The sequence below is a fragment of the Meles meles genome, chromosome 4 (assembly GCF_922984935.1).
Source record: "Meles meles chromosome 4, mMelMel3.1 paternal haplotype, whole genome shotgun sequence".
NCBI lineage: Eukaryota > Metazoa > Chordata > Mammalia > Carnivora > Mustelidae > Meles > Meles meles.
Window position 1 is genome coordinate 113,592,199 of NC_060069.1, and position 26,672 is coordinate 113,618,870.

Below are 26,672 nucleotides of genomic sequence, written 5' to 3' on the forward strand. Positions count from 1 at the left end.
TAAATAAATACCCATGAATTCATTTTGACATTAAGGGAAAAATGAGTTTAAAAGCCTATTTCAGATGGAACATTTAAGATTTTAGGTGCTCTATGACCTTGAAAGTTTGTTATAAAAGTAGTACTTAAGGTCAGATATATACAAAAATTCCTAGAGAAAATTAGTGTCCTGGTACAGAAGGACCAGAAGGAACAAAAACTTTGCTGCACTTTCAGTCAGAAGGGAATTTGTAACATGGAAAGGTGAATGCTGGGAATGTCAACAAAGCCAACAATCAAACCCTGTTTTGTGGTTTATTTACCAAAGTCACTGACACCTTGGGGTTCTCTTGGCAGTTTCTTGGGACTTTGTCTTATACCTTCCATAATATTCAGGAAACATTTTTAAAAAATATATTAAGTAAAGTCTTACTGGTTTTTAATAAATGAGCATATTGAGAGTTAAATTATGTGCTCAGGGTTCTTCAGTAAAATTAGGTCTTTACCAAGAAAACCCCAGCTAAGTCTTTACAGTGAGACATTTTCTTGGCTTATTTTTAAAAAGGCTTAAACACTTTTTTTTGAATATTTTATTTTAAAATAAAATTTAAATTTATTTGTACACCTAAAAAAAATTACTTGTACACCTAATGTGGGGCTTGAACTCACAACCCCAAGATCAAGAGTTACATGCTCTATGGACTGAGCAAGCCAGGCGCCCCTTGAGCACTTTTAGTATGGACTTTGAATACATGCTTGTGGTTTGAAAAAGAAAAAAAAAAAAAAACTGAAAATTTTGAATAGTAACATATTGAGCGGTAACTCATTTTTTGCTTTTTTATGTTTCCTTTAGTTCACGACAAAGTATGTTAAGATCCCATTTCAAGGTAAGCTGTCATTGTCTTATGATTTCTTTTCACTGTAATTTTGAACATAAATAGCAAAAATTCTGAAATCGTTCTGCAGCCAGCTTTCCATAATTTTTTCAGTATAGAAATTAAGTAAAACTAAGGTTAATAATGTATTTCAAGTTTGATTCCTTTTATTATTATTTTTTTCTCACCATAGCACATACCCTCCCCAATTAATATATTTCAAGTTAACACTTTTTTATCAGCTTTAAAAGAAGTTAAAATATTTTATAAGACTATTTGAATATATTTTATAACTATTGTTTTAATGACCAGTAATATTTAGGGACTCAAAGTAACAGAAATAAAGTTTTGATAGCAAGATGATTTTGGTGTAATGAAATGTATGAGAATAGGAACTATAAGGAAAATTTATAATGTTGCACACAAACATGTAAAATGGTTTTGCATAGGGGTTAGGAGAAATTTTTTTATACCATTTCTTATCTGAGTAAGGCACAGTAGATTGGAAACTATACCTGCAATATACAGGGACTCAGAACATTTTCTGTTTTCTCCCCAACTAAAATCCTTTAAGAATAATAATGTCACTAAGAAAACAAATAAGAAGCAATAGAAAATAGTCTCTGTAGAGAATGAATTATGAAAAAAAATGAGGAAGAAAAATAGACACAAATAGCGCTTTACAGATTGACTACGGAAGAGAGGAAGCTTCTGTTCCAAGACTGAAGATGTGATCGAAGTAACTTTAATTGGACTCCCCGCATAGCCACATATGGAATCCACAGCTATATATTACAATAATCTAATAATTAGGAAGTTAGTATAAGTAGTAAGAATATATAAGGCAAGGCACAGAATAAACAAATTGATAATCCTAATTAGGATATTTTAATAAGTTATTATGGAATAATATAACATTAACTGTTTAGAAGAAACAAAGACCTGATTTAAAAGAAAATAATAATTTCCTAAAAGAAAGTATAGTAATCTATAGTTAAATACCTATGTAACAGCACTCCTTCCATATCCTTTTTTTTTTTTAATTGAGGTATAATTACCATGTAACATGATACTGGTTTCAGGTGTACAACATAATGTTTTGTTATTTGTGTATATTGCACAGTGATCCCTACTATCTGTCTAGTTAACATCCTCCCCATACATAGTTGCAAAAGGTTTTTTTCCCTATTGTGATTGATGACTCACTTAGTGACTTTCACATTTGTAATACAGTAACTGTAGACACCATGCTGTATATTACATCCCCATGACTTATTTATAACTGTTAAGTTTGTACCTTTTGTCCCCTTTACCCATTTTGCCCACCCACACCCTGCCTTTGGCAGCCAGTAATCTGATCTCTGTATCCATGAACTTGTGGTTTTTGTGTTTGTTTTTTAAATTTTACATGTAAGTGATGTTACGTGGTATTTGTCTTTCTCTGACTTATTTCAGAGCATGAATGGGGGGAAAGGACAGAGGGAGAGGGAGTCTCCCAGAGAGCAGATTCCCTGCTGGGTGCAGAATCCACATGGGACTCCATCTCAGGACTCCTGAAATCATGACCTGAGCTGAAGTCAGACACTTAACAGACTGAACCACCAAGGCACCCCATAAAAATCTTTTAAAAACAAGGCATGCATATGAAAGGTTTTAATAGATAAGGAATGTAGAAGTCTAAATGCATATGAAAGGTTTTAATAGATAAGAAATGTAGAAGTCTAAATGCTTTTTCTTTTTCTACAGTAGCTCAGTATTATAAATAAATACTAATTTATATATTTATATTATCTGTTATGTTTGGCTGTGACTTGAAGAAAATGACTTAATTTTCCTTCATGAAGAAGAAATCCAGAGAAGGCTGAATAGGGCTGATACAGTGTTTCTTTGGTCTTCAGAGACCCAGTCTCTTTTTTTTTACTGTTTCATTCCTGACATACGACTTTCATCCTCAAGTTTGTCTTATGGACAACTGGCTGCTCATATTTCAGTCATCATGTTTGTGTTCTAGGTAAAAAGCAGGAGGAAGGGGAAAATGGTAAAAAGCACACATACCACCTATCTCTTGCTTTTTTTAAGGAGCCTTCTTGGATGTGCATGCCACCTAACCTCTTCTACTCACATTTTCTTAGGTAGAATATTGTCATATGATGACACATCTACTTGCAAAGAAAGCTAGGAAATGGAGTTTCTAAAAGCTGAATATCTTGCCTCCTAGTTAAAATTAGGGTTCTGTTACTAAGATACCTAATGGTGGGTAGGAAAAATGATAGGCAACTCCTACTTTCAGTTTTTTCCATAGTCCTGTAACAAAATAAACCAATTGGGAAAATTTGGTAGTGAGGTATATTTTCCTTGATGGTGGTGTTAAGTCTCCTTTTTTAAAAGGGAAACTTTTTCAAGCAGTCTTTTTAAAGAAAATTACGCTTTTATACTAAAAGGTTGGTACATTTGGATTAGTAGTAGTTTTCTAGATTTCACAGAAATAGTATCAGTTATTTGGGATTATGAGCTGCATGAGGAAGAAGCGTTAAGTTTTCTGAAGGTTCCTACTCTTGTAATTTAGTCAGTTTGTCTTTGCTGCCGGTTTCACTGACAGTTTTCAGAATGGGGAAATTACAGTGCCCATGAATTAGAAGAACTAATGTTATTAAAATGTCCATACTACCCAAAGTGATCTGCAGGATCATTATAATACCTACCAAAATTTCAATTACATTTTTCACAGAGAAAAAATTCTAAAATCTGTCTGGAACAACAAAAGATCTCAAATAGCCAAAACAGTCCTGAGAACATGGCTGGGGTCATCACACTTCCTGGTTTTATACTATATAACAAAGCTATAGTAATGAAAACAATTTTGTACTGGCATAAAAAGAGATAGACACAGAACAGAGGAACAGAATTGAGAACCCAGAAATAAACACATGCTATGTCGCAATAACTGGTGTTGGGAAAGCTGAATAGCACAAGCAAAAGAATGAAACTGGAATCCCATCTTTATTATATGCAAAAATCAACTCAAACTAAATTAAAGCCTTACGTGTAAGATGGAAAACCATAAAACTCTTAGAAAAAAAAACAAAAAACATTAGGGGTTAAGTTTTTTCGCATCAGTCTTGGCAATGATTTTTTTTTTTTTTTTTGGATTTGACTCTAAAAACGAGGCAACAAAAGCTAAAATAAACAGGTTGAACACCACCAAACTAAAAAGTTTCTGCATAGCAAAGGAAACCATTAGCAAAATGAAAAAGCATCCTAGGGAATGGGAGAAAATATTTGCAAACCACATATCTAAGAAAGGGCCAGTATCTAAAATATATAAAGAACTCTGAGAATTCAAAAGCAAAAGTCTGATTAAAAATTAGGCAGAGGAAGCCATCAAAAAAAAAATGAAATCTTGCCATTTGCAATTACGAGGATGGAACTAGAGGGTATTATGCTAAGCGAAATAAGTCAGTCAGAGAAAGACGATTATCATATGATCTCACTGGTATGAGGGATTTGAGAAACAAGACAAAAGATCATAGGGGAAGGGAGGGAAAAATGTAACAAGACTAACCAGAGAGGGAGGCAAACCATAAGAGACTCTTAATCTCAGGAAACAAACTGAGCGTTGCTGGAGGGGAGGAGGGTAGGAGGGATGGGGTACCTGGATGAGGGACATTGGCGAGGGTATGTGTTGTGGTGAGTGCTGTGTATTGTGTAAGACTGATGAGTCACAGACCTGTACCCCTGAAACAAATAATACATTATATGTTAATTAAAAAAATAAAAGACAAAAAACCCCCCAAAACAACAACAACAAAAAAAAGAAAGATCATACTTAAAAAAAAAATTGGGCAGAGGAAGAAATGTGAATACACATTTTTTCCAATGAAGACATACAAATGGTAAATAAGCACATGAAAAGATGCTCAGTATCACTAATCATCACAAAAATGCAAATGAAAACCGCAATGAGATATCCCTTTATACCTGTTAGAATGGCCATCATCAGAATGACCAGAATGACCAAGTGTTGATAAAGATTTGGGGAAATGGGGTACCCTTGTACATTGTTGGTGACACTGTAAACTGCTGTAGTTACTATGGAAAACATTCTGTAGGTTCCTCAAGAAATTAAAATTAGAACTGCTATATGATCCAGCAATCCTACTTCTGGGTATATATCCAAAAGAAATGAAAACAGGATCTTGAAGAGATGTATGCATCCTGCATTATCCACAGTAGCCAAAATATGGAAACCATCTAAGTCTGTTGATGGGTGAATAAAAGTGTGGTTTATATATACAATGGAATATTAGTCTTGACAGAGAATGAAATCTTCCCATTTGTAAGAACATGAAGGACATTGAGGGCATTAGAATAATTGAAAAAAGTCAAATGGAGAAAGACAAATACTGAATGATATGCTTGTATGTGGAATCTAAAAAAGCTGACTCACAGAAATAGAGACTAATATGAAGGCTACCAGGGACTGGGACATGGAGGAAATGGGAAGATGTTGTACAAAGAGTATATACTTCCGTGTATAAGGTCAGTAATGTACAGAATGGTGATTACAGTTAATAATACTGTATTATATACTTGAAAATTGCTAAGAGAGTCCATCTTACATGTTCTTATGAAAAAAATGGTAGTGATGGAAATGTTAGCCAATGCTTCAATGGTAATTGTTTTGCAGTAAATATGTGTATCAGATTAACATTAGACAGCTTAAACTTATACAGTGTTATATGATAATTGTATCCCAGTAAAGCTGGAAAAAAAGAGAAAAGTCATAGTCAGTGTAAAAAAAAAAAGACAGTAAATAAAGTAGGGTAGCTAGGTAGAGAGAGAGATGGTGCTATGGAAAGACAGAATGGACTTTAAAGGGCATAAGCCAGTAGGAAAGACTGGACAAAATAAATGCAAAGAGAAAGGGAACAAAAGAGCAAGGAAAAGAAAAATATTTAAAAACACAAGTAAGGAAAAAATGGAAGGAGGAAGAAGAATGAAGGAGGAATGAAAGAAGGAAAGAGGAAGGTAGGATAAAGAGATGAATGAAGGATGGAAAGGAAGTAAGACGAAAGATAGGCAAGTTACAGGCAGGTTAAGAATAGAGAAAGACTGTGGAGTCTGAGAAACAAACAGGGTTTTGGAGGGGAGGGAGGTGGGAGGTTAGGTGAGCTTGTGGTGGGTATTAAGGAGGGCACGTATTGCATGGAGCACTGAGCATGGAGTGTGGTGCATAAGCAATAAACTCTGGAACACTGAAAAAATAAAATAAAATTTAAAAAAAGAATAGAGAAAGAAAAGGATGGTGATTAAATTGGGCTGAGAAAAGATACAGAAAAAAACTATCAGAGAGGGAAGAAAAAGGAAGGGACAAAGATAGGAAGTGAGAGGAAAAAGGAAGGGACAAAGATAGGAAGTGAGAGGAAAAAGGAAGTTTAAAGTGATGAGTCTGTAGGAAAGAGTAAATACAAAAGAAATAAAGAACGTGGGAGTAAGAGATAGAAAGAAGGGTTTGAAAGAAGCAGCTAGTAAGAAAATACAATTGTGGATAGTGGGGAAAGAAATCTAAAAAGAACTCAGCTAAAATACTACAATAAAATAAGATTGATGAATGGTGACAGCTAGATAGGAAAGTAGTTAAGTATGTGAGTAGATATAAAACATAAATAGATGGATAGATATAGATTGATTGATAGAAGTGATTTTAAAAAGGATTATCCATGAAAATGCCAATAAATAAAAGGTAGTAACAGAGTTTGAAAGGAAAAGAAGTTATGTAAAATGTTTTTAAAAGGAGTAGTGAAATAGTATAAGTAGGCAGGCAAGCATGCAAACAGGCATAGAGGAAAAATAGAAATACAGAGAAGGAGCAAGAAAAGACATGAAGAAACGGAATAAGGGAAGGAAGGAATAAGCGAAAGGAGGAAATATGAAAGAAAGACAATGTTTAAAGTGGATCAGTTGATTATAAGAAAAAGTTAAAAAATAGAATGGTGTGAGAACATTAAGATGACTAGTTAAGTATTTGAATGCTTATTGTAAAATGCTTTTCAAACTTCAGTGTTGAGTGATATGAATTACCTGGTTTTTTTGTGTTTTGTGTTTTGTTTGTTTTGTTTTTTTGGTAAGCCAGATATTCTGATTCAGTACATCTAGAGTGCAGCCTGATACTCTGCATTTCTAACAGGCTCTGATGTGATTCCAGTGTCAAAGGTGGAGAACTAGATTTTTGACTTGCTAGGATACAGTGCCAGGAGACAGTGTGGGTAGGAATAGTAAGAGATTTGTTTCAAACAAGTATTCGTCTTGAGTTTGTACTTAACTGATACTTGTATTCCTACTAGTTCAGATGCTTGTTTTCTTAAAGTTGGACCAGATGACCTTCAGGACTTCTTTATACTAGTTTTCTGTGTTTATTTGAATTAAAAAAAAATCCTCATAGAAGTTTCTTTTAGCTTACTCGAAGGAAGACCCATAATTCTGAGGAATTACTTAGAGGTTTTGAGAAGTAAAACCTGGAAGAATTTTATAAGAAATACTATCTTAGACCATTCAAAAGCTCATAATATCTTTGAGAGTCTTTTGATATTAGCTACTCTATATAGTGGAATGCAGATATTTTGGGAGAAGAAACAAAGGAATAAATTGACTTATGGTAACATTTGAGGTCTTGGTTGATGATATTGACTAAAATAGAAATACATAATTTTCTAAGTTATATTATGCTTATTTTTCTGCATAGATCAGATAGTTGTCATTGTCATTGTCTTCTTTTTTAAAAATTTAATTTTTTTTTTCAGTGATCCAAAATTCTTTATGCACCACACCTATCTTCTTCATCATCATCTTCTTCCTCCTCTTCTTCTTCTTCTTCTTGGCCTTTTTTTTTTTTTTTTTAAGATTTTATTTTTTTGACAGAGAGATCACAAGTAGGCAGAGAGGCAGGCAGAGAGGAGGAAGCAGGCTCCCTTACTGAGCAGAGAGCCCAATGCGGGGCTCAGTCCCAGGACTCTGGGATCATGACCTGAGCTGAAGGCAGAGGCTTTAACCCACTGAGCAACCCAGGTGCCCCTTGGCCTTTTTTCTGTACTGGAAATAATACTTTTGTAAAATTTCACATATCATTCTTTTTGAAAAACACCGTGTTTTCAAGAAGAGTCATAAAGTGTGTAAGTGTTGTATTCCTAATGTTATCTTCTTTTGGTTTTAGTATCCTTGAATGAGGTTTCATTGCTAGTGGATGCCACACATTTAAAGAGGTTTGGGTTATGGAAAAATAAGGATGATGATCACAATAAAAGGAGTCATGCTATCCTTTTCCTCTGGGTCTCTGCAAATTATCTTCAAGAGATTCAGACCCAACTAGAAAACTCCATATTAAGCCAGCAATGTGAGTATGACATAATTTCTAAATTTTGGAATAACCTGAGAGTCCTGTAAATAAAGTTGTTTTCTTCTAAAGTAATTTAATAGAATGTGATTATTTCATTGAATTGAAATTAAGTTCATTGAATTAAAAGTGATTTTAACCCTTAATGTTATGCAAGATAAATTATTTATTCTACATAATTTCTCCTGATAATTTTATTTAACCAAGAGAAATTATCTTCTAAAATAAAAGGGATACCTTATCCTAAGTCAGTTGTCATCCTTGGCTATCTTTCTTAAGAGTTTCTTGCCCTTGTTTCCTAATAATTTGTGACAGCTAATCAGTGGCAACGTTAAATAAAATATAGAGGTCTTTTATCTTCAATATTTTCTTGAGTTTTTCAGAAAACTCAGTTTACTTAAGTATATCATTTTTCTAAGATTGGATTGAATACTTTTGGGATAATGCTCCCAAAACTGTCTATTTGAATGTATTTTAAATATCTCCCAACTTTGCTTAGTTTTCAACTCCTAAAGAGTCTAGTTTAGAATTGCATAAATCAAATTAGTAAGGTTTGGTTTTACCTCTTCGATCTCTCTACCTTGCCCTCTGTATTCCTTTGCATATAAAATGCATATAAAATGAAGTCTATGCATACTGTGTTTTTTCCCTCTATATGTATACCTATGAGAAAATTTAATATATAAATTAGGTACAGAAGAGATTAATAATAACTAATAACAAAATAATTATAACAATATACTGTAATAAAAAGTTACATGAATGTGGTCTTTCTCAAAATACCTTATTATACTATACTTACCCTTCTTGTGATGTGAGAAGATAAAATGCTTATGTGATGAGGTGAAATGAGGTGAATGACACAGGCATTTTGATGTAGTGAGAGCTTACTACAGACATGATGGCGATAGGCAGAAGGAAGATTGTCTGCTTCAGGACTGTGGTGGTTGACCATGGGTGACTGTAACTGTGGAAAATGAAACCATGGATAAAGGAGGACTACTGTGGTTATTTTGCTGTCCTACTCCAAATTAATTGGGAAAATTTATGATTAAATAGAGAAGTTGGGGAAATAAAACTAGCCATTCATAATTATTATGGGGGAATGAATGTCATCTGAGACCATTGTTGAAATGATTGATGAAACAAAATGATTTTGAAGGAAGTGTTTGATCAGAATACTTTTTTAATTGGTAGATTTGACAAATGGAGGATGGTAGAGAAAAAATGCTTAGTTATTATTCATTTATTTATTCATAAATTCATTAATAAATGTTTACTAATACTAAATGCCAGGTAGTAGAGATACAACAACCAATACCATTGTAGCATTTCCCTTTTAATGCAGGAAGAGTTTAAAATTTGTGAGTCTCGAATCTCAGTTACTAATGGCCTATTTGGAGATTCAATTTGCCTGAGTTATTAACTAATATACAAAATCCTGTCATTAATGATTAAATTATTTTAATTATAATCCCCTTGAAAAATAACACTACTGATAAAAATTGGTTTATTATTTCTTTTATAGCAAAATCCAGTGAATTCATTTTCCTTGAGCTACATAGTCCGATTTCACAAAGAGAAGAATTGAAATTGAAAGATATTATGACAGAAATAAGTACAACCAATGGAGTATTAGAGCTTTCTTATCCATTATCTTGGGTTCAGGCACTTCCTTTGTTTCAGAACCTCTCTTCAAAAGAAAGTTCTTTTATTCATTATTATTGTGCTTCAACTTGTTCTTTTCCTGCTGTTGCTGCTGAAGAAATGAAGAGGAAATCAGTATCTCAGGTTAGCATATGATTTATATAATTGGCAAGGTTCAGTAAAAATTTTTTCACTGAAAATAGAGTGACCTGAAAATGCTGTGTTTTGTCAGAAGGGCACAGGAACCAACCTGAAGGAACTCCCAATACCAAAGCTAGAACAGTTTTAATTTAATTTAATTTAATTTTAAAGTAAACTTGACACCCAACATGGGGCTCATACTCGATGCTGAGATCAAGAGTGGCATGCTCCACAAACTGAGCCAGACAGGCGCCCCACAGCTAGAACAGTTGGATCAGTAAAATCAATAAGGATAATGTGATTGTTACCAAAGAATGTAATAAATACCCATAAATCTGTATTAATACAAATAAATACCTGAATTAATGAGTGAAAAATAAGTACTGATGGTGGATAATTGATAATTTTTTTCTTAGGAAAGTATTTGAATTAATAAATATAAAAGGAATAAGAAATAGAAAGCCACCATAGTTAATATTGTTGCAGGCAAGGTCCACCAAGAGATACTAAATTTAATGGCAAGAACTTAAGGAGAAAAAGGATATGTACATAATCTCAAATTCTCTCAGCCAAAATATTTATTAATTATAAAAATAAAGTAACTTTACAGTGGAGAAATGTGGCAGACATCACCAGGAATAAGATACTGTCACATCATGCACTGAGAAGGGTACATGACTTCTCTGGTATTCTTCCCAATATAGTGTAACCTCAATCTAATTATGAGAAGAATCAGACAAACCCAGTTCTAAAATAACTGACCAATACTCTTGAAAATATCAAGGTCATGAAAGACGGAAAGACAGGAATTGTAGGATCCTCATACAGAAAAAAAGATACTGGTGGAAACACTAGTCATATCAGGATAAAGTCTACAATTTAGCTTATAATATTATACCAATTTAATTTCTTAGTTTTGATAGTTGTAACTGTGGTTATATAAGATGTTAGTATTAGGGAAATCTGGAAAAGGCTTGTATATCTCTGCCAAATACCTCTAGAAAGAAAAGTTTTTTTGAGTTTGCTATGGCAAATATAAACTTTTTATCTCTTAAATTTTATTTGTCCTAGCTGTTATATCTTTTTTTCATTTTGAATTGAAAAGTTTTCTAATTTTTATTTAATTCTAATGCCCATATTTATAAGTAACACTTCAAGTTAACTTTTGACCATTGTATGGACAATATCTTTGCTTTTTTTTAAAAAATATTTACTTATTTATTAGAGAGGGGATGCATGTGAATATGGGGAGGAGCAGAGGGAGAGAAAGAATCTCAAGCAGATTCCTTGTTGAGCATGGAGCTCAACAAGGGGCTCACTTTTACAACACTGAGATCATGATGTGAGTTGATATGAAGAGTTGGATGCTTAACCGACTGAGCCACCCAGGTAGCCCTGTATGTATAGTATCTTTTGATCAAAAGTATTATTTTGATTTCACAATATCTTTGGAGAAATTCTAAATGTATAGATATAACTCATTGATACGGATTTCTTTTAGTCACATATTTTAAAATTAGTCTAGGTTTTGACTTCATTCTTTGAGAGTTAATGCGTATTTATGTACCTATAAGGAAACCTTTTCTTTGCCATTTTCTGTCAGCCTTCAAATACAGATACAGCCAAGCCTACTTACACCTTCCTGCAGAAGCAAAGTAGTGGTTGCTACTCACTTTCTATTACATCTAATCCGGATGAAGAATGGCGAGAAGTCAGACACACTGGACCTGTTCAGAAGTATGTACTGTGTCATACCCGTTTGTAATAGGTAGACATATTTGTAGTTTCCATTCATGTTGCTGATTTTAAGTAGTTTACCTTTTTCTTCTTAATTGGGGTATAACTCACAATATTACATTAGTTTCAGGTATACAAAATTGATTTGACAATAGTTTACCTTTTTAAATGTTTTGAGTTTTGCTCATACACTGATGGGTTAGTAATAGAAGTAATAATTTTTTTTGAGAAAGTTGAAAAAATTTATTAAGAAAACAGTCAGTGCCATTTCATTTAGTTTTATGTCAGTAAGACATAAATGGTAACCAAAATGTCAAATTTGGTAAGATTAAAATATTTGTTGAAAATACTCGAGTACAGTATATGGTTTTTATGACTATATAGTCCATATCTGAATATATGGTAGGAAAAGTGGGGTTACTTAACTGAGGTGTATCTCAATTTAATGTACTTTGGAGTTTATTAGAACTTCCTTTTCATAAGTTTCTGCTTTATTCATATTTTATCTTATACATGTCTTGTCATGGTGGCCAGAATAGGGAGTCTCTGCATTTGAGGGTGATTTCTTTTCCTCTGTATGATTCCTTTTTTCTGTTAAAAAAAAAAAAAAACCCAACAAATGAAAGAACAGAATAGAAAATAGCCCATAAAATAGTAACTCATATTAGCATTTAAAATTTCACATATTTTTATATGATTTAGGTGCTTTGTTTGCCAAGATTAAGTCAATTGCAGGTGACTTCATTTTGAAGTCAAGATGCACATATTATTTCTGGTTAAAGATACACATATTGTTGGGCACCTGGGTGGCTCAGTTGGTTAAGCTACTGCCTTCAGCTCAGGTCATGATCCCAGAGTCCTGGGATCTAGTCCCACATCAGGCTCCCTGCTCCATGGAGAGTCTGCTCCCTCTGACCTTCTCCCCTCTCATGCTCTCTCTCACTGTCTCTCTCTCAAATCAATAAATAAAATATTAAAAAAAAGATACACATATTATTATATTTTTATTGTTGACTATATTCATGCAAATGATGACCATCATGTGTATTCCAAGATTATAGCTAGAAACTCAGAACTGCTCATATTTCTGTGATTTTAAGAGAAGGTACCAGAAAAAAGATGCCTAATTAGTGGTTATCTGTTTTCTACTTCTTTCTTCTTGTGTTATAATTACTTGTTTCCTTTATATTCTCTTATGTTTTACATTGTAAGCACTTTGTTATAGGAAACCTGCCTTCTCTGCTCCCATGTTATTTCTTTATTACTCTGCTGTTGCTGTGGACTAGCAAGAGAACATAGTTTTTGACTGTTGGCTTCTAAATGGAAAGGAACTAATCTTGGGGATTCAAAGTTAGAGCTGGAAAGTGGAGTTTAGGAACATCTTTTATTGTTTATTACATCAGTTTGTTGAAAGTTAAACATTGTACAGAAGAGAGATATCTTTGATGGTATTATAACTGATTGTGAGATATAAAGTATTGATTAGATGAATATGATACTAGCCCACACGGGATTGGAAATGAAAAGACAGTGAGAGTACTATTAGTACCTTGTGAAAATAAAGAAGGAAAATATAATTGCTTATATCCTGTCAGTTATTTTTACTCTGTATATTTTAGTTATTGAATACATTGCCCTATTAGTATTCTATATAACAAATCTCTTTGTTATATACTGGAATTTTCACTACAATATGTTTTAACTTTAGTTTTACTTTTTAAGGTTGATTGTATATCCTCCACCACCTACAAAAGGGGGATTAGGAGTAACTAATGAAGATCTGGAGTGCTTAGAAGAAGGAGAGTTTCTTAATGATGTAATCATTGATTTCTACCTTAAGTAAGTACAGTGATGAATGATCTTCTCATTTATCAGTTTCAATTTGAATCTTAAACCACATGTCTATTACTGAAGTTTTTTTTTTAACTCTAGCTAAAAGTAACCTGCCAAGAATTAAAAGATTTTTGCCTACCAGCGTTTTCTATAGTTGACTTCAGTTTCATTCCTTTACCTCTTGAAGATGCTATGTACTCCAGAAGAGTTACTGTTTTTTGTTTATTTTAGTTTTTGTTTATTTGTTTACTTCAGATTTATATTTCTTCATTATATTTCTGTGGCGAAGGAAGTGCTTAAAAAATTACAGGTCACTTTGGGAAGGGAAAAGAAGCAGTTCTGTAGTGATCTCTTGTGTCTTTAAGCACTGTAAGAATTACCTGTCATTTAAAAAACCCATACCACTATTCCATTAAAAATTAATTTTCAACTTTTTATAGAGCCAAGCTGAAGGAATAGATAGGAAGGTAAGTTTTAGAAACTTTGCATGCAAAGTTTCCAGTCTTCATCTTACCTGAACCGTCTTGTTTAACTAATAATACTAGCCTTATTTAAATATCTTCTACCAGGGCCTCATGAATTATGAGGTTTTCCAGTCTGTTTGGTAAGAACAGGCACTGTTTTTTGTGGCTAGCTACCATTCCCTCTAATCTTTTCAGGTAGTTCTCTCCCCAGCCTTTTCCTTATATGCATGTGGTGATGAAAATTCTGCATATTCAAGGAGGATTCTCTGCAGATGTCTGGAATTTTCTTTAACTACAGCTCTTCCCTTTTCAGTATTCTGATCTGCAAATTCTAGCTGTCTTGGTCTCTACCATCTTTCAGTGTCTCCTCAATTTGTAGTCTGTCACCTGGGTTACTCAGTCCCATGCTGCAGCCTGGACAACATACTAAGCTGGTACATTAGTGGAACTCACCTTGTTTATTTCCCATTTCTCAAGGATCATTGTTTTTTGTTGCCTGGTGTCCAGTGTTCTGAAAACTATTGATTCATATATATTTTGTCTTTTTTTTTTTTTTTTTTTTGCTTCTTTCATTCAGGAGGGTTAATCTGGCTTCTGTTATTCCATCTTGGCTGGAAGCAGAAGTCTCCATTATCATTTACTCTTTACTCTTCCTTCCCTCTTTACATACTCAGTTGCCAATTTTATTTCTTCTTCTTCTTTTTTTTTATATTAACATATAATGTATTATTTCTTTTAGGGGTACAGGTCTGTGATTCATCAGTTTTACACAATACACAACACTCATCACAACACATACCCTTCCCAGTGTTCATCATCCAGGCACCCCATCCCTCCCACCCTCCTCCATTCCAGCAACCCCAGTTTGTTTCCTGAGATTAAGAGTCTCTTATGGTTTGTCTCCCTCTCTGGTTTTGTCTTGTTTCATTTCATTTGCCAATTTTATTAGTTCTGTCTCTCAAATTCATTTATTCTTTTTCTTCTATCATCATGTCATGATTTTCTAGTCCTTCTTATCTGGATTGTTATTCTGTCTTTTATTTTATTTTATTTTATTTGTCAGAGAGAGCATGCAAGTAGGGGGAGCAGAAGGCAGAGGGAGAAGGAGAAGCAGATGCAGGGCTCAGTCCCAGGAATCTGGGATCATGCCCTGAACCAAAAGCAGCTGCTTAATGACTGAGCCACCCAAGTGCCCCTTTTTCTGTTTTTTCTAATGTGTCTCCTTGTATCTTTTATCTCTGTTTTCCTGTCCATTAAGTATATTACGACCAGCAATATTCTTTTTAAGCTACTCTATGAATGCAATTCCCATTAAAAATTTATATTAATTTCTTATTACCTGTCAAAATGAGTTCAGACACTCTGGCATTCGAGAGCCTTAATAATTTGACACTATCTTTCTGGCCATCTATTAATAACCCTGTATGTATTACATAGTCCAGCAATATTGAATTATAAATAATTTACTAAACAAAGCCCATTTTTATTCACTCTTCTGCCTTAATGCACTGTTTGATTCCGAACACTTTCCTCTTTATCTCAATCTTTTAAAGTTTTATTCCTCTTTCAAGGTTTCTCTCAAGTGTTACCTTGAAACTTCTCCTGATCTTCTAAACAGATATTATTAACTCCCATAATACTTCATTTACTTCTTTTGTGGTACTTAAAATATTTTTGATTTTAAAGTTAGTTGGTGATATTATGATCATTCTCCTTCTAAAGGTTATGCATCTTACATCTTATTTATTTTTGTATTCCTACAATAGTGTCAAGCTTATATTTGGTGAGGTGAACTGGATCATATTCTTAGTTTTTATATGTTTTATTGGAATTAACTAATACAATTTTATTCCTAATTTATTTCCAGTAGTACTTTTCTGTACTTCTTTTCACTGAATTTTCTGTATGTCTGTCTCATTGACTTCCTTTCAGAGGTGATTCTAACTTTATTTTTTAAACTACTTTCTATTTATTTTTTAAATCAATGAATAACTTTTAAGTAGTAAAGTACATAAATTGTAAGTGTACAGCGAATGAATGTTCACATATATATGCACCCATATAATCATCATTCAGATCAAGATACCATTTCTAGCATATCAGAAGCATCCTTTTTGTCTCCTTCCATGTAGCAAAGCCTTCCCATAACCACATTAAAAGAATTTCAAGTTGTGTTTGTCTTTTGTGCTTTTTTAAAAAAGCAATTACAAGGTCATTTTTGAACCTGTATACGCTGTTAAGAATAGCAGAGTTGTCTAATTATGAAGGGCGTAAGCAGTAAATCATTGAATTATAAGCTTATGTTGAAGAATTCTTTTAGTAGAAATGGACTAAGGATTTATAGGTTAGGCGTATCTCATAGTAATTAAAATTTTTCTAGATTTATTATAGGAGTGTCATGGTTTCAGTGTTTGATTAATCTTTCCTTCTATACTATCCTCTGTATTGTAAGCTATATGGTGGCAGGTACTTCCCCCCACTTATTTTATATGTTAGTGTAAATATGGTGCTTGGTATATGTTAGGAATTTGATAATACATGTTAAGCAAGTGAAAGAATCAATGGGCAATTTCTGCTTTAAGCAATCTTGATGGAAGATAAGGTAAATAAAGAACGAAAACACTGAAATCAGAGAAAGTTTCAAGATGACTTTAAATCTAATTGGCCATAAAAATGAAGATTTCTGGAATACATAAGATAACTAGAAGAAGACCAGGTAGAAATCTAAAAGCAACTTTCTTTTGTGGTGTTGCTATTTTGCAGGTATCTTATATTGGAGAAGGCATCAGATGAACTTGTTGAACGAAGTCACATTTTTAGTAGCTTTTTCTATAAATGCTTGACAAGAAAGGAAAATAATTTAACAGAAGACAATCCAAATCTTTCGTAAGTCATACTTTCAATGTACTTAAGTTTTAAGAGGAAAATATGGTATTTTGATGTTTCTAAGTGAAAAAACTTGTTACATTATTTCCTGGAGTGAGCAGTATTATATACCACGTATGCAGGTTTTTTTGCTCTAAGATATGCTTCTTACCCTTCCACTGTTCTGTTCCCTGAAATGCAGGCTGCATTTCCAAGTGCATGTTCTGTGGGGACACTGGAGGTTGGAGGGCAAGGAGGGAAAAAGTCAGGTTACCCTCTTTGCCTTAGGCAGTGATTTTGGCAGTGGCTGTATTTCCTCTGTGGGTTGTGTCTTTCAATGAACAGATCTGTAAGAATGCCAACTCCTATCTGGAGTTGCTACTGCTTCTTCCTCTTTGCCCTTTAATGTAGGGGTATAGTGGTTTCATCCTATGCTAGTCTCTTGTTGCCTCTCTGCTCTCTTTTTTGGCTTTACCACTTTCTTTATCATAACTATAGCCAATTCTCTGCATTACATTTTTATCTGTCTTAAAATATAGTGTCTTTTGATTTTCTGGTCAGACTGTCACCAAAATACTACTCTTTAGTTAAACTACTGTACATTATACAAAATACTATGTTCACATAATTTGGCTTATAGTCAGAATTAATGGGGAGGGATATTTGAAAGGGAAAAGTTTATTAAATAAATTGATATTAAACATTTTTTATGCCTTCCTATTCTATTTTATGTATATAGAAATTGGTGGTTAGTACCATGCTTTTAATCTTATGTTTTGTTATAAAATTACTAGTCAGTGTTTGGCATAACCACCTAGAAACTGATGAAATGAAAGCAGGTAAGATCCATTGTAGTTTTAAATTTTAGGATAATTTTTAAAGATTAAAATTTGATATTATATGTTTGATCATATATAAAAGGAATATAAAACAAAGACACATAAGTGGCATATTCCAGAGTAAGATACATAAATATGATACTAAGCTTAGATATTACTATACTTAGTATCTTATACACACACACACACACACACACACACACACACATAGATGACCCTGGAACAACATGGGTTTGAAACATGTGGTGCCCTTATATGCAGATTTTTAAAATAAGTACAGTATATGTGTTGACTATAAATACTGTAAATGTATTTTCCTTATGGTTTTCTTGATAACTTCTTTTAGATACCATCTATTTATTTCTTGTTTAATTTATTTATTATTTTCTCTAACTTACTATATTATTTTAATAGTACATTATATAATACAGTACATGATAAAATACATATAACATGCAAAATATGTGTTAATTGATTTTATGTTATTGGTAAGGCTTCTGATCAACATGAGGCCCTTAGTGGTTAACATTTTGGGGAGTCAGAAGTTATATACATGGGTTTTCAACTCCACTGGGAGTGTGGGTGTCACTAAACTCCTCATTGTTCAAGGGTCAGCTGTGTGTATGTGCCTGTGTGTATCTCCTTGTATCTCTCTCCCGGACAAAAACTCATATTAATGTTGGCCAGATATATATGTAATTAGTATTCACACAAAGAATTTCTATAAATCAGTAAAAAAATCAAAAAGCCCAGAATCAAAGTGATAAGGGATATAAACCTTTTTAAAAATTAAAAAAAATTAACATATAATGTATTGTTTGTTTCAGGGGTACAGGTCTATGATTCATCAGTCTTATACAATGCACAGCACTCACCATAGCACATACTCTCCCTAGTGTCCATTACCCAGGCACCCCATCCCTCCTACTCTCTTCCCCTCCAGCAACCCTCAGTTTGTTTCCTGAGATTAAGAGTCTCTTATGGTTTGTCTCTTTCTCTGGTTTCATCTTTCATTTTTCCCTCCCTTGCCCTATGATCCTCTCTGTCTTGTTTCTCAAAGTCCTCATATCAGTAAGATCATATGATAATTGTCTTTCTCTGACTGACTTATTTCCTTAGCATAATACCGTCTAGTTCCATCCACGTTGTTGCAAATGGCAAGATTTCATTTTTGATGGCTGCATAGTATTCCATTGTGTGTGTGCGCATGTGTGTGTGTGTATCTATCTGTATATCATCTATCTATCTATCTCACATCTTCTTTATCCATTCATCTGTTGATGGATATCTAGGCTCTTTCCATAGTTTGGCTGTTGTGGATATTGTGGACTATTGTGGGTCTTTCCATAGTTTGGCTTCTGTGGATTGCCATAAACATTCAGGTGCACGTGCCCCATCAGATCACTACATTTACATCTTTAGGGTATATACACAGTACTGCAATTGCTGGGTCATAGGATAGCTCTATTTTCGACTTTTTGAGGAACCTCCATACTGTTTTCCAGAATGGCTATACCAGCTTGCAATCCCACCAACAGTGTAGGAGAGTTCCCCTTTCTCCGCATCCTCACCAACACCTGTCATTTCCTGACTGGTTAATTTTAGCCATTCTGACTGGTGTGAGGTAGTATCTCACTGTGGTTTTGATTTATATTTCCCTGATGCTGAGTGATGTGGAGCATTTTTTCATGTGTCCGTTGGCCATCTGGATGTCTTCTTTGCAGAAATGTCTATTCATGTCTTATGCCCATTTCTTGACTGGATTATTTGTGCTTTGGGTGTTGAGTTTGCTAAGTTCTTTATAGATTTTGGATACTAGCCCTTTATCTAATATGCCATTTGTAAATATCTTCTTCCATTCTGTTGGTCGTCTTTTGGTTTTATTGACTGTTTCCTTTGTTGTGCAAAAGCTTTTGATCTTGATGAAGTCCCAGTAGTTCATTTTGCCCTTGATTCTCCTGCCTTTGGTGATGTTTCTAGGAAAAAGTTACTGTGGCTTAGGTCGAAGAGGTTGCTTCCTGTGTTCTCAAGGATTTTTTTTTAAGATTTTATTTATTTATTTGACAGACAGAGATCACAAGTAATTGGAGAGGCAGGAAGAGAGAGAGAGAGAGAAACAGGCTCCCCCCTGAGCAGAAAGCCCGATGTGGGGCTCAATCCCAGGACCCAGGACCCTGGGATCATGACCTGAGTCGAAGGCAGAGGCTTTAACCCACTGAGCCACCCAGGCACCCTGTTCTCAAGGATTTTAAAGGATTCCTGTCTCACAGTGAGGTCTTTCATCCATTTCGAGTCTATTTTTGTGTGTGGTGTAAGGAAATGGTGCAGATTCATTCTTCTGCGTGTGGCTGTCCAATTTTCCCAACACCATTTGTTGAAGAGATTGTCTTTTTCCATTGGACATTCTTTCCTGCTTTGTCAAAGATTAGTTGACCCTAGAGTTGAGGCTCTATTTCTGGGCTCTCTATTCTGTTCCATTGACCAATGTGTCTGTTTTTGTGCCAGTACCATACTGATAATGATAATTACAGCTTTGTAATAGAGCTTAAAGTCTGGAATTGTGATGCTGCCAACTTTCAACATTCCTCTGGCTATTCGAGGTCTTTTCTGGTTCCATATAAATTTTAGGATTATTTGCTCCATTTCTTTGAAAAAAGTTGATAGTATTTTGATAGGGATTGCATTAAATGTGTAGATTGCTCTAGGTAGCATAAACATTTTCATAATATTTGTCCTGAATCATGAGTGTGGAATGTTTTTCCATTTCTTTGTGTCTTCCTCAATTTCTTTCATGAGTACTCTAGTTTTCTGAGTACAGATTCTTTGCCTCTTTGGTTAGATTTATTCCTAGGGATCTTATGGTTTGGGGTGCAATTGTAAATGGGATTGATTCCTTAATTTCTCTTTCTTCTCTCTTGCTGTTGTTATCAGAAATGCAACTGATTTCTGTGCATTGATGTTATATCCTGCCACTTAACTGAATTCCTGTATGAGTTCTAGCAGTTTCGGAGTGGAATCTTTTGGGTTTTCCACATAAAGTATCATATCATCTGCTGGGAATGAGAATTTGACTTCCTTTTTGCTGATTCAGATGCCTTTTATTTCTTCTTGTTCTCTGACTGCTGAGGCTAGGACTTCTAGTACTATGTTGAATAGCATGGTGAGAGTGGACAGCCCTGCTGTGTTTACCCTAGGGGAAAAGCTCTCAGTTTTTCCTCCATTGAGAATGATATTCGCTGTGGTGTTTTTCATAGTTAACTTTGATGATATTGAGGTATGTACCCTCTATCCCTACACTGTGAAGATTTTTGATCAAGAAAGGATGCTGTACTTTGTCAAACGCTTTTTCAGTATCTATTGAGAGTATCATATGGTTCTTGTTCTTTCTTTTATTAATGTATTGTATGACATTGATTGTTTTGAGGATGTTGAACCAACCTTGAAGCCCAGAAGTAAATCCCACTTGGTTGTGGTGCATAATCCTTTTAATGTACTGTTGGATCCTGTTGGCTATTATTTTGATGAGAATTTTTGCATCCACGTTGATCAGGGATATTGGTTTGTAATTTTCCTTTTTATGGGGACTTTGTCTGGTTTTGGGATCAAGGTAATGCTGGTCCCATAATATGAGTTTGGAAGTTTTCCTTCCATTTCTGTTTTTTGGAATGGTTTCAGGAGAATAGGTATTAATTCTTAAAATGTTTGGTAGAATTCCCCTGGGAAGCCATGTAGTCTTGGGCTCATGTTTGTTGGGAGATTTTTGATGACTGTTTCTCCTGTTACCTGACGTAGTCTCAGGCTGCTACTTCTCCGCCATCTTGACTCCCACCCCCCTTTGATGACTGTTTCAATCTCCTTACTGGTTATGGGTCTGCTCAGGTTTTCTATTTCTTTCTGATTGAGTTTTGGTAGTTTCTATGTCTCTAGGAATGCCTTCATTTCTTCCAGATTATCAAATTTGCTGGTATATAGTTGCTCATAATATGTTCTTATAATTGTTTGTAGTTCTTTGGTGTTCGTTGTGATCTCTCCTCTTTCATTCATATTTTGTTAATGTGGGTCCTTTCTCTTTTCTTTTTGATAAGTCCTGCCAGGAGTTTATCCGTCTTAAAATTCTTTCCAAGAACCAGCTCCTAGTTGCATTGATCTGTTCTACTGTGTTTTGTTTTTGTTTTTGTTTTTTTTTTGTTGTTGTTGTTGTTTCTGTTTCATTGATTTCTGCTTTGGTCTTTATTATTTCTCTTCTCCTGCTGGGTTTAAGCTTTCTTTCTTGTTCTTTCTCCAGCTTATTTAGGTGTAGGATTAGGTTGTGTACTTGAGACCTTTCTTGTTTCTTGAGAAAGGCTTGTATTGCTATATATAATATATTGCTATATATTTTCCTCTGAGGACTGCCTTTGCTTTTTCCACCTTATCATTTTGTCTAGAGCAGAATAGATGAATGAGAGAACAAAATGCTAAAACAGTAACAATGACTCCAGAAAAAAATACAATAACCAAATCAGAGGAAACCTGAATCCAGTGGGAGAAGAAAGAGGGAAAAAATATGATTGGCCTGGTGAATATAACAGAGCCACACAGGTTGTTTTGGGTGTATTTTTGTCTGTTAGAAGAAACTGCATCCCAAAATTTGAAAGAAAGAAAGAAAGTAAGAAAGAAAGAAAAAATATATATATAGGTAAACATGATGAAGTGATGGAATATGACTGTAAAGATGAAAGTTAAAAAATATTTTAAAAAAGGAATTGATAAATAAGAAGTTGGTTGGAAAAAAAAAAAGAATATGATCGGGCTGGAGACTAGAACAAAGCTGTGAGCTAGATTTAGGGTCTATTTTGGTCTTTTAGAAGAAACTCTATCCCAAAATTTTAAAGAAAGAAAAACCTATATTCATAAAAAAAATAAGGTTAAATAGAATGAAGGGATAGAATATGACTATAACCATGAAAATTTAAAAAGATTTTTTAAAACGGTATTGACAACATAGTTTAAAATAGGAAATAGGAACAATTAAAGAAAAACAGAAGAAGAAAAAAATAATGAAAATTTTAAAATATTTAACTTCAGGGAGGGCGGTTGGGAGAGGGGGGTGGGGTATGGACATTGGGGAGGGTATGTGCTATGGTGAGTGCTGTGAAGTGTGTAAACCTGGCGATTCACAGACCTGTACCCATGGGGATAAAAATACATTATATGTTTATAAAAAAATAAAAAAAATTAAAAATTAAAAAAAAATTAAACTTCAGAAGATGAAATAATCATGGGGAAACAGCCATGAATTTAATGTGCTCCGTTCCCCTAGCACTGGTGTTTTGCTGTTCCCATTGATCAGTAATCTTGGTCTTGGCTGGATGTTCTTGCTGATCTTCTGGGGGAGGGTCCTGTTGTAGTGATTCTCAAATGTTTTTGCCCGAGGTGGAATTGTACTGCCCTAACTGGGGGCAGGCTAAGTGATCTGCTCGGTTTCGCTCTCAGTAGTTTTTCTTCCCTGAACACTTTCCATACAGCTTTGGAGGATGAGAATGAAGATGGTGGCGTCCCAATCTCCCACCCGGAGTTGCTGAGAGCTTGGGGTCCCATTCCTCAATGCTCCCTCAGAGAAAAGCAGTCAATCACTCCTGTCTCCCTGATCTCTGGCTGCACTGTGAGCTCACCCAGCCTGTTACAGAGCACTTCTGTGTGTGGCACACAGCCTCGTTTGGAGTCTCCCAACCCAACAGATCCTGCAGTGCGATTCCGTGCCACTCCTCCTGGTGGAGGAAGGGTGGGGTCTCCCAGATCTGCCACTTTTGGGTTCCCTGCTCCAAGAGCAGTGGTACCACTATGCCTCAGATCACGGTTAGTGGGAACCCCAGCAGCCGGCTTTCCTGCTTACCTGGGAGCTTGCTGCACTCAGGCACTCCCGGTCTTCCTGTGACCCCAACGGACCTGTGTCCTGAGGCCACACTGTCCTAGTGAGGGCTTCACCCCCCGTTAGCCTCTGGAGCGATGTCTGTCAGTGGAGGAGACTTCTAAAAGTTCTGATTTTGTGCTCCACTGCTCTGCCACTTGCTGGGAGCTGGCCCCTTCCTCAGCGGCCTATCTTCTGGTATATCACCTTGGGTTCACTTCTCCACATGTCCTACTTTCCAGAAAGTAGTAGCTTTTCTGTTCATAGAATTGTTGTTCTTCTCTTCAATTTTCTGTTGAATTTGTAAGTGTTCAGAATGGTTTGATAACTATGTAGCTGAATTCCTGGGACCAGATGAAATTTAGGTCTCCTACTCTTCTGCTGTCTTGCTCCTCCCCATCCCCCAAAAGGGATATAAACCTTAATGGTAAATAAATCCCTGATAAGATGCTCATACTACTAGTGTTAGGAAATCGCAGACTAAACGATTCACAAACTCATTACTATGGATTATGAGATGCTGACAGATCTGGCTTCTGTCCATCTCCTATACACATCTCATGATATTCTTTACACTCACTTATCCTACTTCATTCAGCTCAACCTACTTCCTTTAAATTTTCAAATATATGAAGCTCTTTCCTGTTTTCTGATGAAATTTTTTCTCCCGGCACTTTTTTGTTTGATAACATGATCTCTAATCATTTGTTTGTTTGCTTGTCCTAAAGTTAAATTTCATGAGATCATGAACTACATCTGTCTTATTTTCTACTCTTTCCTCAGTGCCTTTTGCTCAGTGCTTGGTACATATTAAGATCTCAAGAGAATAATAACATATCTTACTGAATGGGGAGAGAAGTGTTAGACATTTAATTGAACATACTCATTTTCCAAAGAGTTAGGAACTGAGAATAAGTGATTCTATTATGTTCCCCATATTCTCTCCTGTTCTCCTTGCCCCATGCAGTGTCTCATATGTTACCAATCAAATGAGGTTAGCATAGTCAGGAAACCAAACACCAGTATAACAAAAAAAGAAAACCATTTTTCTATCTTTAAGATTTTCTTTTTTTTTAAAAGAATTTATTCATTTATTAAAGAGAAAGAGCACGAGCAGTGGGAGGGACAGAGGGACAAGCAGACTGCCTGCTGAGTGAGGAGCTGGACACGAAGCTGGGCTCAATCCTAGAACCCCGAGATCATGACCTGACCCAAAGTCAGATGCTTAACTGACTGAGCCACCAAGGCGCCCCATCTTTAAGATTTTCAAATGGAAAAACAGATTAATAGGCTATGCACTAGTTGAAAATAATTGTTTATAATCACTGGAATGGTTGGGTCATTCTGAAATAAGAAAATGCAGTAAACATAGGACTTCTGATTATTTATAAAGTTAAGTACTTTGTATCTAATTTCTGCCACTTGTTTTCAGCTCATTCTCGATTCCATCTCCTTCCTAATATTTATCCCTCTGAGTTTGATTAGATATTCAGATGAATAGGGATGGGTCAGAGAAGTCTGTTTTCTATATTACTTGGAACTTTAAAAAAATAAATATAGAAGAACTTAATGATTTGTTTCATTCTGTGCATAAGAAAGGGTTCTTGAAGGGACTGAGCCAGAAGTCACATACCATCTCTTTTATGTCACTGTTAAATACCACCCCTTTCCTAAAACTTTTTTTGATATTCAAACTTGGTTTGATATCATCCTTCCTTAGTTTTCCTGATAAAGAAAAGAATTATTTCTCTGTCCCAATTCTTTTCTAGATGGCTTTTCTAAAAGCTGTAACATAATTTCTTTATATTCCTTATGACACTTATACTTTAGTTATTTGTTGTAGTTGTTTTCTGCCCTCATTATTTTATAAATTCCTTAAATGTAGTGTGGGTGATTTTTATTAATTGCTCATAGAAAACTAGTATTTATTGCAGAAACAAAGTGGAAGATGGATGAATGGTTGGTATATTTAACTCATTACTTATAATTTCCTTATATATGAAATGGAAGGAGATGAATGTCATCTTTAAAAAAATCTAAGAATATATGCCTCATTCCTGATCTTCCATTAAGTTTTGATATCTCCCTCATCACATATAAAATATTTAGATGATTCTCTTAAGATTTTTATTATGTGCACATGAAGCTAAACTGAGTAAGTATAGCTATTTTTAGTTGCTGAACTACTTTTGGAATCTATAAAACATTTTATAAATTGCTTTTATTCTTTTTATATTTTTATTTATAAATAGTGATTAGGATTAAGAACAAACTAGACTTAATGAAAGGGGTGAATATTATATATCTTAATGTGTATTAAATATTATGTATCTTAAAGAAGATGGTTAAGTAAATTGAATCTAGCATTTTTTCAGTGTATGAAAATGACTCTTGAAATCTGTATCTTAAAGTTTAAATTTTTTATATGTAAAATATCTTTCATATTCTCAGAATGGCACAGAGAAGACATAAAAGAGTAAGAACATGGACTCGTCACATAAACATCTTTAACAAAGATTACATTTTTGTGCCTGTAAATGAGTCGTGAGTATTTCAGATTATTTAAAAACAAAATTGGAGCATACAGAAAAAAAATAATTTTTCTTATGGGCATGTAAGTTATGGTATTATTTTTAATTTTTTCCAAAGAAATGGCCAGAACTATGAGTTACTTATCTTAAATTTTGGTTTGACAGTGGCTATATTGTAAATATAGTGAAAAAAAATGACAGATATCCACAAGACGATAATGACTGAGACATTGAGTTTTTCTTTCTTGAATTCAAAAGATTTTCTGCATAAAAGGTCAGAAGGTTTTAGGATGAATCTTAAAATATTTAAGAGAACAAGCTCTTCAAACACAAATAGAAAAAAGTTGATTTTGTGAGTCTATTAAATCAGTTTCTCAGTAGGAAGCACTGATTGGATGAAAATAAATAAATTAGAAATAGCTCAGATTTTACCCTAAAATCTGAGGGTAAGTCTTACTGCTTATTGAATTACTTTTGGAATG

At 34.4% G+C, this 26,672-nt stretch overlaps 1 protein-coding gene across 3 annotated transcripts in view; it reads left to right on the top strand.

The window, feature by feature from the left end:
- SENP7 (SUMO specific peptidase 7) overlaps positions 1 to 26,672 on the top strand; it is a 145,792-nt gene that overhangs the window by 109,859 nt on the left and 9,261 nt on the right. For all 3 annotated transcript variants that reach the window (XM_046003303.1, XM_046003304.1, XM_046003306.1), the window contains 7 exons: positions 832 to 865; positions 8,064 to 8,243; positions 9,772 to 10,034; positions 11,635 to 11,768; positions 13,491 to 13,607; positions 16,829 to 16,951; positions 26,111 to 26,203. In XM_046003303.1, coding sequence (XP_045859259.1) covers positions 832 to 865; positions 8,064 to 8,243; positions 9,772 to 10,034; positions 11,635 to 11,768; positions 13,491 to 13,607; positions 16,829 to 16,951; positions 26,111 to 26,203 — 944 coding nt within the window. The remainder of the gene's footprint in view (positions 1 to 831; positions 866 to 8,063; positions 8,244 to 9,771; positions 10,035 to 11,634; positions 11,769 to 13,490; positions 13,608 to 16,828; positions 16,952 to 26,110; positions 26,204 to 26,672) is intronic.